The 15,016-nt window shown below is 41.7% G+C and overlaps 1 protein-coding gene across 2 annotated transcripts; it reads left to right on the top strand.

Annotated features, from left to right (window-relative positions):
• The first annotated feature begins 6,426 nt into the window (after positions 1-6,426).
• Positions 6,427-12,687, top strand: GAPT (GRB2 binding adaptor protein, transmembrane). 2 transcript variants are annotated; one of them, XM_040977567.1, is made up of 2 exons: positions 6,427-6,505; positions 10,673-12,687. In XM_040977567.1, exon 2 carries the CDS (start codon positions 10,971-10,973, stop codon positions 11,430-11,432), a length of 462 nt encoding a protein of 153 aa, XP_040833501.1. In that variant the 5' UTR covers positions 6,427-6,505; positions 10,673-10,970; the 3' UTR covers positions 11,433-12,687. The 2 variants fall into 2 exon arrangements, with proteins under 2 accessions (XP_040833501.1, XP_040833502.1); XM_040977568.1 differs by having other exon boundaries at positions 6,434-6,505; positions 10,811-12,687.
• Positions 12,688-15,016: the final 2,329 nt, after the last annotated feature.

Consider the following 15,016-nt stretch of genomic DNA (forward strand, 5'->3'; position numbering starts at 1 on the left):
CGTTTCTACATCTTCAAACGAATATACGCCATCAGTGGGGTTTAAAAAACAAAACCCACCTCAAGAAATTAAGACATGTCTGACGCACGCTCAAGCCCTCAGGAGATCTGAGTTACCAGGGCATCCTCAGGCAGCATGCCTGTCCCTGGGGCCTTTTAGCAGCACAAGCTACTCCCGGTAAACCCTGAGCACTTTGCACATCACGGGCTGCTCTTGCCACACTGTCTCCTGAGTTCCCTCTTCGTAGTGAAGAAAATCGAGGTAAAGATGAAGGCGTTTACTTACGATGGGCCCACGCCCCGGCACAGGGGATGAGTTCAGCAAGACTCCGAGCGTCCATGATCCACCTGTAGGGGACTTTTAAGATCGCTGGGAAACTTCTGAAAACACACTCACGCGAGAAGGAGCCTCTCAGAGAGCTGACTTCAATTTTTTTGTGGCCGGAACCTAAGCATCGATATTTTTTAAAATCTCTTCAGGAAACATTAACAAAACCACTAGAGTCAAAAATCTGCCCCGATGAAAACCCAATGTACAGATGGAAAATTGAGGTGCTGGGTGATTGAATGACCCAAATTAGTTAATGTACAGATTCTGAGGGCAATGAACAGATTTACGGCAATCTTGAAAAATTGGCTAATAAAAGCATTATATCTGGTCTGTTAGAAGAAAGAATGACGTGACTTTAGCCTAATCTACTGCTAGTCTTGTTTCCAGGGAAAGTGGTGATGCCCAGGGAAGCACAGACATGGGCTTAGCAGGAGCTAGCCTGGCTCACCTGGCACCATGCCCCTTACGTATCCACACTCATACCTTTGAGTTCTGATTTTATGTTCACCAGTGTGCACCTGAAGGGGAATGGGTTTCCAAGGTATGCCTCCCACAGAGGGAAAAAAAAGGAAGCCTGCTTTTCAGGGCCCACTCAGACAGGACCCCGGCCCCACTCGCCCTGTTCAGGTCTGGTTTTGCTGTGTCCTTCACTTTCCTCTGCTCCTTGTGGAGGTGGAGTTAGTCGGGGCGCCACCCTGGTTGGTAGGAGAAGGCCAACAGCAGTTGCTACCTGGTGCCTGCCTGAAGTTGTCCCTGAGCACCTGCAGGGCCTTGGAGGAGGAGCCCTGCGGAGCCTTTCAATGCACTAGCTTCCGCCGGGTTTGAACTGGTTATAACGACTGACAACGGTGCGTGGGGGCATCAAACCCGTGAGTGCAGCACATCTCACACCCAACCACGTGCGACGTTCGCAATCTGCCCATTTTCTTGTTATGATATGTCATACGGTGCTTCTTAACATCAACAGAAGAAGCTGACGGATCAAGCAATGAAGGATTGGAAGCTTCTAGCAAACACTAGCCTCCTCCTCAAATGAGCGCTGTATCTGTTAAGATAGTTGCTAACTTCTCTGACTTGTGAAATTGCATGTGCAGTCTGAAGATGAATACCCTGATGAATTCTTGGGGCCAGCGCTGTGGCATAGCAGCCCAAGCCTCTACCTGTGGTACCAACATCCCATACAGGTGCCAGTTCAAATCCTGCCTGCTCTACTTCCATTCCAGCTCCCTGCTAATGGCCTGAGAAAAGAGCAGAAATTGGCTCAAGTCCTTGGGCCCCTGAACTCACGTGAGAGGTCTGGAAGAAGCTCTGGTTTCAGATTTTCACTGCTCTGGTCTGCGCAGCTATTTGAGGAGTGAACCAGAGGATGGAAGATCTTTCTCATTCCCTGTCTCTCCTTCCCTCTGTATAACTCTGCCTTTCAGATAAAAATAAGTCTTTTTAAAAAATGCCGAATTGTGCAGCATTATTTGATTCATAGAAAAAAAAAACCAAAAAAATTGACCTCTTTACACATTCGGTGGTTACTCAAATTATATAAGTTTTATCTAAAAACTATATTTCTGTCAAAAAATAATAAAATGGGGAAGGATGAGGGCAGACAAGGGAGTGTGGCTCCACTTACACTGAAGCAAGCTTTGTACCATGTTATCTGATCTGTATAGTAATTAGGAAAGACTAATGATGAAGAAAGGAAGTTGAACTAAAAGGAAGTAAAGCTAAACAGAAACACTGACTTCAAGCAGCCTCTTCTGCCTGTGATAATGGCCATTTTCATTGCGATCTTTAGTATCTAGTAGGCAAAAAGAAGCAAATTCAGAATCTTCAAGATGCTAAACAAAATTAAGTTCAGTTGCTTCAACTCTATGCATTCTTAGGTTGCACATGATTTTGTTGGAAACACAGCTCCTGAATAAGTGTGTATACCTCACGTGTGTCAATGTGAAACAGTATTCATGATCTCAGACAGTTGAAAAATCCCCACTTAGGCTGAAGCTTGGGATAGATGAATAATTCTATTTTCCTTGTTGGAATTAGCTCACCGATCTCCAGGCTCAGAAAACCAGACAAAATTAAAATTGTCTTGCTCAAAATCTACCAGCAATTTAGCAAAATATTCCTCTGTCCAAATACTTTAGCTTACCAAGGATGATAAACTTAACAGATAAAATATAGCTAATTGTCTTGATTTTTATGACTTTACTTCTCACTATTTATTTCAAAAATATTTTAAAGTAAATTCGGGTTGGTATTTTGAGCCAACAACTTGAGACACTAAAATGCCTGTGACCCATACTGAAAAATTTTGGGGTTGAACTCCAATTCCTAGCTGACCATGGATGCAGACCATGCAAGTCCCAGTGAAGGCTCAAATTACTGGTTCTTGCCAACCCCTGTGGGAGATCCATATTAAGTTTCCAGCTTCCAGTTGAATTCCAGCCAAGCCCTGGCTGTTGTGGGCATTTGAGAAATCAGTGAATGAGTGTGCTCTTGCTCTAATACTAACAATAACAATAGTACAGGCTACATCAAACACATACATCATTGGTGTTTCACTTCATGAATAGTTCAATGTAAATGCATTTTATAACCTCCACATTGATCAAGATATACAACACACTCTTCCAAACACTTCCATCATAGATTCATAAGTGTGCTTGACGTGATTTTTATCTTGTACAAATGGAATCATACCATATCATATGCAGTCTTTTGTATGTGGCTTTTTAATTCTACATCATGTGTGTGAGATTCATACAGAATCCCATACATATTATAGTTTGCCCTTTTTCGTTGTTGTATAATGTTGCTTTGTGTTACTTCACCATACTTTATTTAGCACTTCCTTGCTGATAGACCTTTGGATTATTTCAAGAGCCTTGGGACATTTTCACTAAGCTAGTGTTTTTATTAGAAGTAGCACTCATTTCTAGTGAGTATCTAACTGGGAGTGGAATCCCGAGATCTTTCATTTTGTTTTCCTTTTGGTAGCCTCTTCTCTTTCAGCACTGGTCCATAATCTAAATTTCCTACATTGTTAGAAGAACTACAGAAACATGTGTTGTTTCAGTTCCAGGAAGGACGAAGTAGGTAATAGATTTCATAACTTAAATGACTTGCCTAAAAGGTAGCATCTTTCTTGGTGTAACCCTCATAGCACTTCTGATGGATTTTGCTCTTTCTTTTTGTTTTCCATTATATCGATAGCCAGAGTATAGATACAGATATGGATACAGAAATAGATACAGATATAAATATAGACATAGATATAGATGGGTATGGATATGGATATAAATGACATTCTGACAATGAGGTAGAGGGGGACAAAAATGATCAAGTGTTGGAAGGGACAGCTGAGGACTGCCTTCCCCTCTGTCCCTCTGGGGCAGTGCTGTGGGTACAGTGCACATCAGCTTCTGGATACGAAGTTGTGGTTGGAGCAGCAAACAGTCAACAATTGTAGCTGGCTGGAGGGCCGGGACACCCACGACAACAACCTGACCACCTCCAAGGGCCCCTGAGGTGGCAGATTCTTGGGCTTTGCTCTCCTGGGCAGCAGGGGAGTGTTCCTTATCTTGGGCTCGTCTCTTGACTTGCCAATAATATTTTATGCTCCTCTCCATCCCCACGAAAAGAAGGGGACATAGAAGGGCATTTCAAATGTGCCTTGCTCAGTCAACAACTGGGAAGCAGGAAAACATTGAATTCCACGTAATAATTCTGTTTTAAATATATCCAACATTTCTCTGATTAAAGATTTCCTTTTTAAGGAAAATTTTCAGGAATGACACTCTATTTCATTCGTTTGTAGTAGACCTACTGAAGTGTAAGGGGTTAAAAAACTTTTCCTTGTTACGTATACCCAGTTGTCCTGACTTCTAGAGTAGACCGCCCCAGTTTACACAAATAGTCTCCCTGTTACTTTATGTACAGGTCCGGTGCATGCACGTATTTGAATAGAGACACGTGCACCTGATATCAGAAGAAGTGATATCATTGTCATGAGACCGTGGAGCACATTGTATTTGTGGTTTTAAAACTTCATAATCTCCTTTACTGTGGGGTCTTAGTCGAAAGCAGTGCTATTTTGCCCTCCTGTTGCATAAGACATAACACCTCCCTACCACTCTGGACTGTGTAGCTCTTTTCCTTAGACCCACTTTATTGACTCTTTATCACCTTGATATGAAATGATTGCAGATATAGCAACGTTTCCCACTAGGCTTCATGCATTAGAGGGCGTTCATTCATGATTTCAGTCCCATTATTTAGCTCACTATTAATCATCTTCATAGTCAGTATACACACACACTAATGTCAGGGGCAGACCAACACGGAGCACAGAGCCAGGACCTTGCTTTTTGTCTCACAAGCAAAGGAAACTTTCCACGTGGATGATTTCAGGCAACAAATTTAGATTTAGTAAAGATAGAAACTTTCTGCCCCTGCACCAAGAGGGAGCTTCGAGTGAAGAAAGACTTAAGCAAATGTTGGAAGTGGAGTCTTGTAAGCACGATGTAGGTGACCAGAGCCATTAGCAAGAAGGTGGGGACAAAATGCAGCAGACGGCTAGATTCCTGTCTACCTTGCTCATGATAAAGCAAAATCTATCAAAATCTTATGACTTCATAGGATAAGCTGAAAACTCAGAAGAGCTAGCACTTCTGTCTTGTTAAAAGCACCTTCTGGGCAAAAGCAAGCATCTTGTAAAAAAATTTTTTTTAAGATTTGTTTTTATCGGAAAGTCAGATACACAGAGTGAGGAAAGACAGAGAGGAAGATCGTCCATCAGCTGGTTCACTCACCAAGTGGCTGCAAAAGGCCAGATCTGAGCCGATTGAAAGCCAGGAGCCAAGAACCTCTTCCGGGTGTCCCATGTGGGTTCAGGGTCCCAAGACATTGGGCCATCCTCTGCTGCTTTCCCAGGCCACATGTAGGAAGTTGGATGGGAAGTGGGACTGTTGGCACACAAACCAGTGCCCGTATGGGATCGCAGTGCATGCAACGCAAAGACTTTTGGCCAATAGGACCCATCTTGTACACGTTTTTTTCTTTTCTTATTCCAACAGGGATGGGACCCCAATCTTCCATTAGCCCATCTAACTGCCACATTATGAAAAATAATCTTTACATGGATTTCAAAATTTCTTGTACCAAGATAAACTTTTTTTTTTTAAGATTTATTTTTGTTGCTAAGTCAGATATATAGAGAAGAGGATCTTCTGACCATCAATTCACTCCCCAAGTGACCGCAATGTCTGGAGCTGAGCCAATCCGAAGCCAGGAACCAGGGGTTTCTTCTGGGTTTCCCACGCGGGTGCAGGGTCCCAAAGCTTTAGGCCATCCTTGACTGCTTTCCCAGGCCACAAGCAGGGAGCTGGATGGGAAACAGGGTTGCTGGGGTCAAAATTGGCACCCATATGGGATCCCGGTGCGTTCAAGATGAGGACTTTAGGTGCTAGGCCACCGCACCGGGCCCAGATAAACTTATTTTTAAATTCCATTTCCCCATGAATTTTTTGGATGTACTCTTCCATTTAGGGAAGTTCCTATTTCACAAAAATAAAAGAACATTAACACTTTCCACTAAAATTGGGACATGTTTGACAATTGATTTTAGTTTGGGGCATTGGGCATAGCATTTGAAACAAAAAAGGTTGCAAGGTGGGATAGAGAGGGAGGTTGGCTAGGATCAACTCTTACGTCTAAGTCTGGATGGCAAAAGATAAAAAATGTACTCGTTTTATGTAATGTCAAAAAAACAAATTGAGAACTGTTCTAACAATTACACAATCAAGCCAACGAAACTTATGTTGCTACGCTTAGAAACCTTTCTGTTTTGAAAAATATTGTCATGCAAATAAATGTAAATGATTTTCGTTGCTTCTAAACCAGGGAGTGTGCACATCAGTCAATAAAAAATGATTGTTTTCTGATGCAGTTGCTAAAGATGACTTCCTTCTTTCCAAGGCCGATGATTTATCTTCATTCTAATGTAACTGATAAGAACTTCCTCTAGAATCAGGAAACTTTGCAAGAATTAAATAACCAGACAGGAGGAGGTAAAGAAGGAAGTAGCTGACCAAAGTGAAAAAGAGGAAGGGGTTGGAAACCAAAGGAGGCTTCAGACACAACCAGAAAGAATAACAAGAGAGCGAGCACACCAACACCTGAGGTAAGAACCTGAGTTAAAGCGTGTGGATGCTGAAAGATTATAAGAAAAACCGTTGACTTTTATTTATCAAATGATTTCTATGCTATCATCACAGTGGTTAGAGAAGTCCAGTAGCCATGGGGAAAGACTCGCTTCCAAACCTGAAAGCAATGTGAACGCTGCTAAGTGGGCATGCGTGCTCCCGAGCACAGGACTGCGCCTCGCTGGCGGTTTGCTTTCAACCAGCACTCTGGCTGCAAAGCCCAGAACTTTATCATGAATTTGTCCTTATTTTTTTCTTCAAAGAAAAGGATAGGTATCAGGTAGCCTGTTGGAACAGCTTTCAAAAGGTGACAGTCTTCTTTCAGACTGGGCAAAGTGGAAGCTATGTAGGTTTGGGGTTAAACCATATTTGAAAAGCTCTTAAAATACCACTTTCATAGCAGTCGGTCTTCAGGGATGTAACACAGGGGATTTCCTATGGAGTTATTTGGAACAAAGGAAAGCAACGCTTTCCTGTAGAAATTCCTGTTTTTAATCTCAGGGAATATCTTGTATACTTCTTTTTTAAAGATTTGTTTGTTTTTATTGGAAAGACGATATGGAATAATGTAGGTGGCAAAAATAAAATCTCCCCTTAGAAAGTGAGGGCAATTGATTGATTGCTCTTATTGAAGACACAGCAATTAACTTTCCTGAAACCCCGCCCAGACTTTACTGGCAGGCCTTCTCCCTTTTTAAAAGCTTATTAATTTAATCACATGCTTAAAATTGATTCATTTGAACCAATAGCTGAAATTTATCTTGTAAATTTCTTTCAATAGATTGTTAAATAGATGGATAACAAAGAGCTATTTAAATAAGTAATAATTTACAAAATATCTCACATTAGATTGGCTCACATCTGTTTTAGAGATGAAATGGGCTCCTTAGAGTCAGTCGTTTTTCAAACTTTAACCCTTTAACACAAGGGTTATGGGTCCCTGTAGATTGTAATTTTATAAGATCTGTCGTATGGTTGAATTTCAACATATTCCCCAAAGTTCCAAGGAGATTCAAAGATGAGGCTTCTGCCCCTACAAATATTTTGTTCTTAGATTTTTACCAAAAAAAAAAAAATCTCAAAAGTTAACCACATATCATATTCAATTTTATTATATAAAATGATATTTTGAAAATGTGTACACGAATATATTCTAAACTTGAAAATTTTATAAAACTTCTCTATAGCACCTGGGGACTTTCCACGATCAGAGCATTGTTACACTGTAAGCTTTTTGTCTTGTTCACTATTGTTATTATTCCATAAGAAGGTTGTTCCAGGCTTTGGTAAATATTAATAAATTATCTGGTCTGTGACCAGCGCTTCTGATAACAGTTGTAATGGTGAATAAGAAAGAGATGGTTCCCACCCTTAAAGGAACTCAGCGCTAACCAAACCCTACAAATGTGACGATGGGAACATTTGAGAACCATGGAAGAACATTTGATAAGAATAATGCCTGGAAGAAAATTCCACTTAAATCCAGATCCAATCACTTCTTAGTTATTCATGGAGTTAGTCAATGGTTTAATTCTTGCTTTTCTTATATATAAAATAGGGATAAAAATAGTATCCACTTTAGTGTTTACAGCCTTTGACTATATTTTTGAGAAACAGAGTTTTTTCCCTTCTACCTGCTATTTGTTGAATTCCTTACCTAATGGAGTGTTAAGCCCATGACTGTGAACCCTAGTGCCCACCGAAAGAGGAGTAAAGAAACTGTGGTGTATCTATTCCATGGGATAGTATAGGATCAAGATGGTCCCAACTGGAGACCATTATGCTCAGTGACATTAGCCAAGCCAGTAGCAAAAGAGCAAATATCATATGTTCTTTCTGATATAAGACCACCTTCATGCAAACCACAAAACAGAAACATAGGTAAACACATATATACATATATTCTCATAGAGGAACTGCACAATGGAAACTAGCGTCTTGGGGGTGAAGATACGCTGCAGTATGCATCTTCTGAATAAAAGGAAGGACTCCCAGTGAAACTGTTAAATATACCTTAATAATAGGACGCTGGATTTTCTACCTTTGCCTATACCTATCATGTCACGATACACTTAAATAGCAGAATGCCGGACTTGTAACTGTTGCTGAAGGACTATAATATTGCAATAATATGAAAGAAAATGGGGAGGTGGTGGAGATGGGGAGGGAAGAAAGGGAAGTGGAGGGGTGGAAACCTATTCCCACAAAACTATATCATGGGGAAAAAAAGGAATAAGGAGGGATGAGGTTCGGTGAGGAGCATGGCGGGGGGTGGGTGGAGTGTGGTTGTCTTCCTGGACTTGTAAAATGTACAATATTTTGTTCAACTTATATAAATAAAATACATTTTTAGGAACCTATAGTATCCACCTTTATGGTAGCTGAAAAATTAAATGAGATAATGCATGTCAAAGTATTTAAAAAGGTACCCAAAATAAGCTCTCAAATATTGTGGATGATGACAATCAATAAATGATGGTTATGATCCTCAAGTGTTCTTAAAAATACTGAAAAGTATTACTTCCGGTAGGCAGAAGACTAACATTAGTAAAGGTCTCTAGATAAAATTAAAAACACAGCTCAGTTCAACATTTCCCATTCCTCTCTGTAACCAAAGCAACAACCTTCCAAAACGATCTTGATTGTAAGGAGTTATTCGAATGTCCCACCCTGCGCCCGGCGCCATTTCCTCTTCCTCACAGCTCACGCAATTCGCGCCAGTCCAGCCGTCCACCCATCAGCCATTTCACCTGAGAATCCCACCCCCCCAGCTCCCAGCGCCCTCCCCAACTCTGCCCACTGACCAATCATTCCTAGGCAATCACCTGTGACAGTCTCAGGCACCAATCGCCTGGGGCCCTCAGTCCCTCCCAATCCCCGCCCCGCACCTTGCAGGCTCACCTGAGTGACCGCCTCCACCCCGTTCCTGCCCCGCTGGAATAAACCTCCTTAGATACCCCGTTGGGTCTGGTGTTTTCGGCTCACGGTAAAGAACCAGGCTGCGGGAATTAGCTGCGTGTAATAACATAAAACTAGAACATTCGTTGTTTTAAATAACTAACATTAATAGAATAAAATTTACTTGTGAGAAGATATAAGGATGCTGGTGATAGGTGAAATTTCAAAAATATTTTCTCTTACCTGAAAAGCTCCCTTTGTATGTTTTATGTATGACTCTTTGGGAGAAATACCTTGAGTTTTAAACCATCAGCTCAAGCCATTAGATGATGGAATCTGGAATGATTTTTAATGTGATCCTTCATTCAATAAATACTGATTGAATGTGTTTTCTACTCTGGGTGTTCTGCCATTTTCTGAGAACATACACGTGAAAAGAACTGATGCCTGCCCAGCATTCCGCCACTTGGGGGAGTACACCGCAGTTCCTTGCTAGCTGGGTTATGTCCCAGTTTGGACTCATCAGTGTGGGATTACAGGAAGAGAATGAAGAATGATTTGGGGAAAGACTCGGCCCCTGCTTGCTTTAAAGGGTCAGGCTTCACGCAGGAGGTGGTGTTGTACCCAGATTTTGAGATCCCCAGAAAATCATCCGAAGTCTAAAATCCATGCAAACGCATAAGGGCAGTTTATTCAAACTGACCTGGGCTCCCAGCCAGCCCAGCAGGACTGAGGAAGGGGTGGCACCTGAAGCAGCAGCAGAAAGGGTAGAAGAAGGGGCAGGAAAAAGGGATCGAGGTTGAATAGCATAGTGTTTTTGTGCATTTCAGGCCAAATCCACACAATTATACAGTCATGATTGGTCAGTTTGTTAACTTGTAAAAAGTTGGTGGGATTGAAGCAAGCAACTTTCGAAAAGTACAAACTGGTGGGCCATAGGGCAGTGAGGAGTCTTATCTAACAGCAGGGGCCTCCTTGAGGAGTGCTCTGCCTACGTGACCTGCCGGGTGGGTGTCCCATAGACTGCCAGGCCTGGAGTTCACAGAGTTCCCCAGCCAGGCAGGTAAGGCAGAATCACAAAGGCAGAAAACACTTAGGTTCTTCAGTGGTAGAGAACGGACTAATTTCAACAGAATGTTCTCGTGTCTTTTTAAATTTGTAACAGGCTTGTTCAGCTTTTGTTGAGTTTTTGATACCCTGTGATTATTTGCACTCATTTATGCTTCAATTTTGTGATTTATTGACAGAAAAGAAAGAGGAATGGAATAAGATCTGCCTGATACGGCGCAATGGCTTATCAGCTCTTGCAATGCGAGGGGCATTATTGACAACCAAAGCTGTCTTCCAAAACTAAGCTAGCTTCACCTCTCTCATCATCGCATCAGGCGTTTTGACAGAGGGAGGTGCTTCACAACCGATGAAGAAACGCTGGAAAAAGTCTAGGAAGCCATCAGTGAACAACACCAGGCTACAAAAAAAGATCTCATCAGGCTGTTCCTGTGAAATCATTAAGGACGCAGAACTGCCCAACGATACCGTGCAGAAATGCTGCGATGTTGTGGGAATCCTTCGGTGGCCATTTCTGTTGGAATTGCTCTGCTTTTACTCCTGGTGGTCTGTGGAATTGGCTGTGTCTGGCACTGGAAACCCGCAGGATTTACCTTACCCAAGTTTCTGCAAAGGAGAAGCAGCAGAAAAAAAGACCGTAAGAAAAAGTTTTCCTTGAGTCCCCACATTGTGACTGCATGGCATAAAATCTCAGGTGAAATTCAAGACCACAAATCTGCTGATAGGAGAACCAACCCGCACAGTAACTACGAAAATGTGGAAGCGAGTTGTTCCAACCCGAGGAAAGACACCGGCAATGAACTCTACGAAAATACACGGCGGTGTGATTTTGAGGAACATGTCTACAAAAATGAGAACTTCCCTGAGTATTGTAACTTCCAGAAGCCTGCTGCTTCCAAAGTAACTCAAGAGGAAGACATATATATCCTCCCAGATTAATGTTAGCTTTTCAAAATCCTGAGTTGCATTCCTGGAAGATAAACAATCCCTGGGACTTTTATTGTACTGATATCATTGTTAATCAAGTTCTGATGAAACGCAGTGGTCTCGCCTCTCTCTCCATCTGGAATCCACCCTTTGTATCACTGTAGATAAATTCCAGCTAGCTTGTTTGCCCTTCTTGTCCCGCATTAAGTCTTTATTACTTGCTACTGAATCTAGTTTTCCACATGAGCCCATGCTATCTCTACTTCTCCCTGTTTCAAGTTTTTCTGGCTTATAGTTATTGTCATGGTTGGTCTTTCTAAGTTTATACCCTGACATAATTTATCATCTGGAGCTTTTTCCCGTGGGCCCATAATTCCTTTGTTTAAAATTACTTAATGCCCCATCTTCGCAAAAGACACACTCCACATCATCCCCAAAACACACGCTCTTCCACAGTTCATTCCAATCAGTTTGTCCATTGACTTCTTACGACTCAGCATCAGCTGCTCTACTTCTATCAGAATTCTCCCAAACCTGTCCTACCCTGTCCCCAACAGTCCTGCCCATCTATGCTGCTGCTAAAGCCTAACTCAGCTCACAACTTCTCCACAGGCTTCTCTTTGGTTTTCATTTTTATTTTTGAAATTTGTCATACAATTCTGTATGGTCTGGGATTTCCCATCCCCCCCTCCAATTGATTTTTCCCATCGTGTCACACTCTTCGTAAGGAGTTACAAGTCCTTCAGTCTGCTATTTCAGAGTGCCCCGACATTGCTGGTACAGGCAATGTCAGACAGTCCAGCATCCCACTGTCTAGATATGTCCAACACTTTCACTGGGAGTCCATCTTTCCTTTGGAAGCAGAGATGCATGTTGCATTGTGTCTTTGCTTCTGGATATGGTAGTCTCCATTATTCCACCACTAGAATTATTATTGCAACTTGCATTATCTCCAAAGGCTCCTGAATCATTCCAAAACCACATTTAACTTTGGTCTAACACTCAGGACGTTTTACTTCCTATTTAATTCTCTGAATATTGGAATGTATGAGTATCTGCTATGGCATTTCATAACTTAAAGTCAAATGAAAATATTTCACACTTCAAGGTAAATTGAGAGGAACTGCATCATTCATGTGTTTAGCCCCAGCAGCTAGATGACCGTGTGAGGCACTGTATATAACGCATGTCCAACTGGCAAGAATTGGGTTGTACATTTGCTAAGTAGTTTGAGACAAATGCAATAAATGAGTTCATTTTTCATCTATCCAAGGACTTTAGTGTTTTCTCCCTACTTATTATTGTCAGCACATGGAAAACAAGGAAGAAGTTGTTGCACCATTACAAGGAGGATCATGAGTCATAGTTGGAAATAAAAGGCATTAAACAAATGAAAACTACATTCATTAAAGCTATCATATCCCATTTCAGGTTTGTTTGGTTTTTTTTTTTTTTTAGATTTATTTCTTTTTATTGGAAAGGCAGATGTACAGAGAGGAGGAGAGAGAGAGAGGAAGATCTTCCATCTGATGATTCACTCCCCAAGTGGCCGCAACGGCTGGTGCTGCACCGTTCCGAAGCCAGGAACCAAGAGCTTCCTCCAGGTCTCCGACGCGGATGCAGGATCCCAAGGCTTTGGGCCATCCTGGACTGCTTTCCCAGGCCACAAGCAGGGAGCTGGATGGGAAATGGAGCTGCTGGGATTAGAACCAGCGCCCATATAGGATCCCAGAGAGCTCAAGGCAAGAACCTTAACCACTACGCTCTTGCACCGGGCCCATATCTCATTTCTTAAGACTTATTTATTTGGAACCCAGAGTTAGAAAGACATCTTCAACATGCTGGTTCACTCCCCAATTAATTACTACAGCCAAGTCTGGGCTAAGCCAATACAAATATCTTTTTCCAGGTCTCCCATGTGGATGCAGAGGCCCAAGCACTTGGACCATCTTCTGCTGCTTTAGCAGGAACATTAGTAAGGAACTGGATCTGAAGTGGAGCAGCTGGGATTCAAACCATCACCCATATTGGATGCCAGCAATGGCTTGACCCTTTATGCCACAAGGCTGGCTCCAGCGGTATCTCATTTCTAAACACACTTTTTATATATCACTCTGCATGTCTTTGTTTCACGGGAAAAGGCTAAAACCGAGAATGGAAAGAAATAGAAAAATCTAGAATTGTTACTTTTTTAAAAACTGGAGCAACTGGTCAATTGTAAAATGTTTTACCGAGAAGAGGAACATGTAGACAAAAATTGGGTTTAATGTTTTATTATTTAGGAGTAAGTTTGGTTTTCTCTACTGGAAAGCCAAACACTGGCTTATGTACTGATGGTTTCCTGTATTTCGCACACCAAGTAGAATGCGGCTGGCATTCAGTGCCTCACATATCAGCTCAGTGTTGTTATAGAGACCTAGACACTCTTCATATAGCATTTTCTCTTTACCATCTTTAGTATTTTGTGTATTGTTTTTATAATTCTTGCCTCATGGTACCACAGGGCAGCTAAACCTGGAGGCATTTTATTTGTATTTGAGCCATAGGGAAAGAATAAGGGAGAAAAATAAAATCATAAATTATCTATCACCTCCTAATCCACAACTGTGTCAGGCAGATATCTCCCGACACAGGCGTGTTTGGAAAATTAAGCTTTGGCCTCCCACACGAGGAAGAAAGTAGGATTTAAATTGATTTACTCACAACACTTGTCAGTGGTGCAAAACTGTTTGAGACATGTTTATTATGATATCTTGAGACTCAAAGGGGGATATATCCCAGCTGAAGGCACCCATTTAGATTTTTACGGAGCAGTTATAGCTGAAATACAAACCTGGGAGTTTAAGTATTTAAATGGTATTTATAAGAGTAGCAATGGGTGTGATCACACGGGAAGAGACTGCACAAAACAAAACAGGGTATCAAGAAAAGAAGAAAGGAGGAATCCAGAAGTTTCTCCCAAATTCCAACAGTTTGAGTTGCAGGCAAACGAGACCAGAAAAGAAGGAGGCAAATTCCCAGGAATGATGGCCAGATGGACACTTATCCATAACAACTAATATCCCAAAGACAAAATTTCCACTGAGTTGAAAGATCTGATTGACTTGTGTTAGCAACACATGCATTTAGAAAGAAACCTTGTAAAGATGCAGACCGGTATTCTGCTGGGCCTGGCGGGACAAGTCTGTTTTTCGTTGTTGTTCGTTTCTTTAGTTTTTAAAGCAGCTAGAATAGGAAGGAGGAAATCATGCAATACAAAAAAAGAAGAGTGGTTAACAGTGAGTTCCTTAGAAGAGTTTAAAAGGGAGACCTCATTCTCCTGCTGGTGGTTTAGAGAAAGTTGATCTGCATGTATCAACAGGAGCAGTTTGTATTTATATCGTTTTATTAACAAAAAATACCACATGCCCCACGGCTAAAAGAGGAAGGATGTCATTGGGTGGGGACAGAGGGGCGGTAGCATTTTACACCATCAATCTGACTTTGTTCTGTGCTCACAGCACTTTAGGTATGCTCACTTCCTTTTACGTAGTGCTAGCATTTGTATCACTCTGTGGCCAGCATTCAATAACAATGAGAGCCTGGTGCTGGGCTTT

Source organism: Ochotona curzoniae, unplaced genomic scaffold (genome assembly GCF_017591425.1).
Source record: "Ochotona curzoniae isolate NIBS_2020 unplaced genomic scaffold, NIBS_Ocur_1.0 contig_2754, whole genome shotgun sequence".
NCBI classification, from domain to species: Eukaryota; Metazoa; Chordata; class Mammalia; order Lagomorpha; family Ochotonidae; genus Ochotona; species Ochotona curzoniae.

Excerpts from the sequence above, each read along its gene's own strand:
- GAPT (XM_040977567.1), top strand. The coding sequence starts at position 10,971 with ATGCTGCGATGTTGTGGGAATCCTTCGGTGGCCATTTCTGTTGGAATT.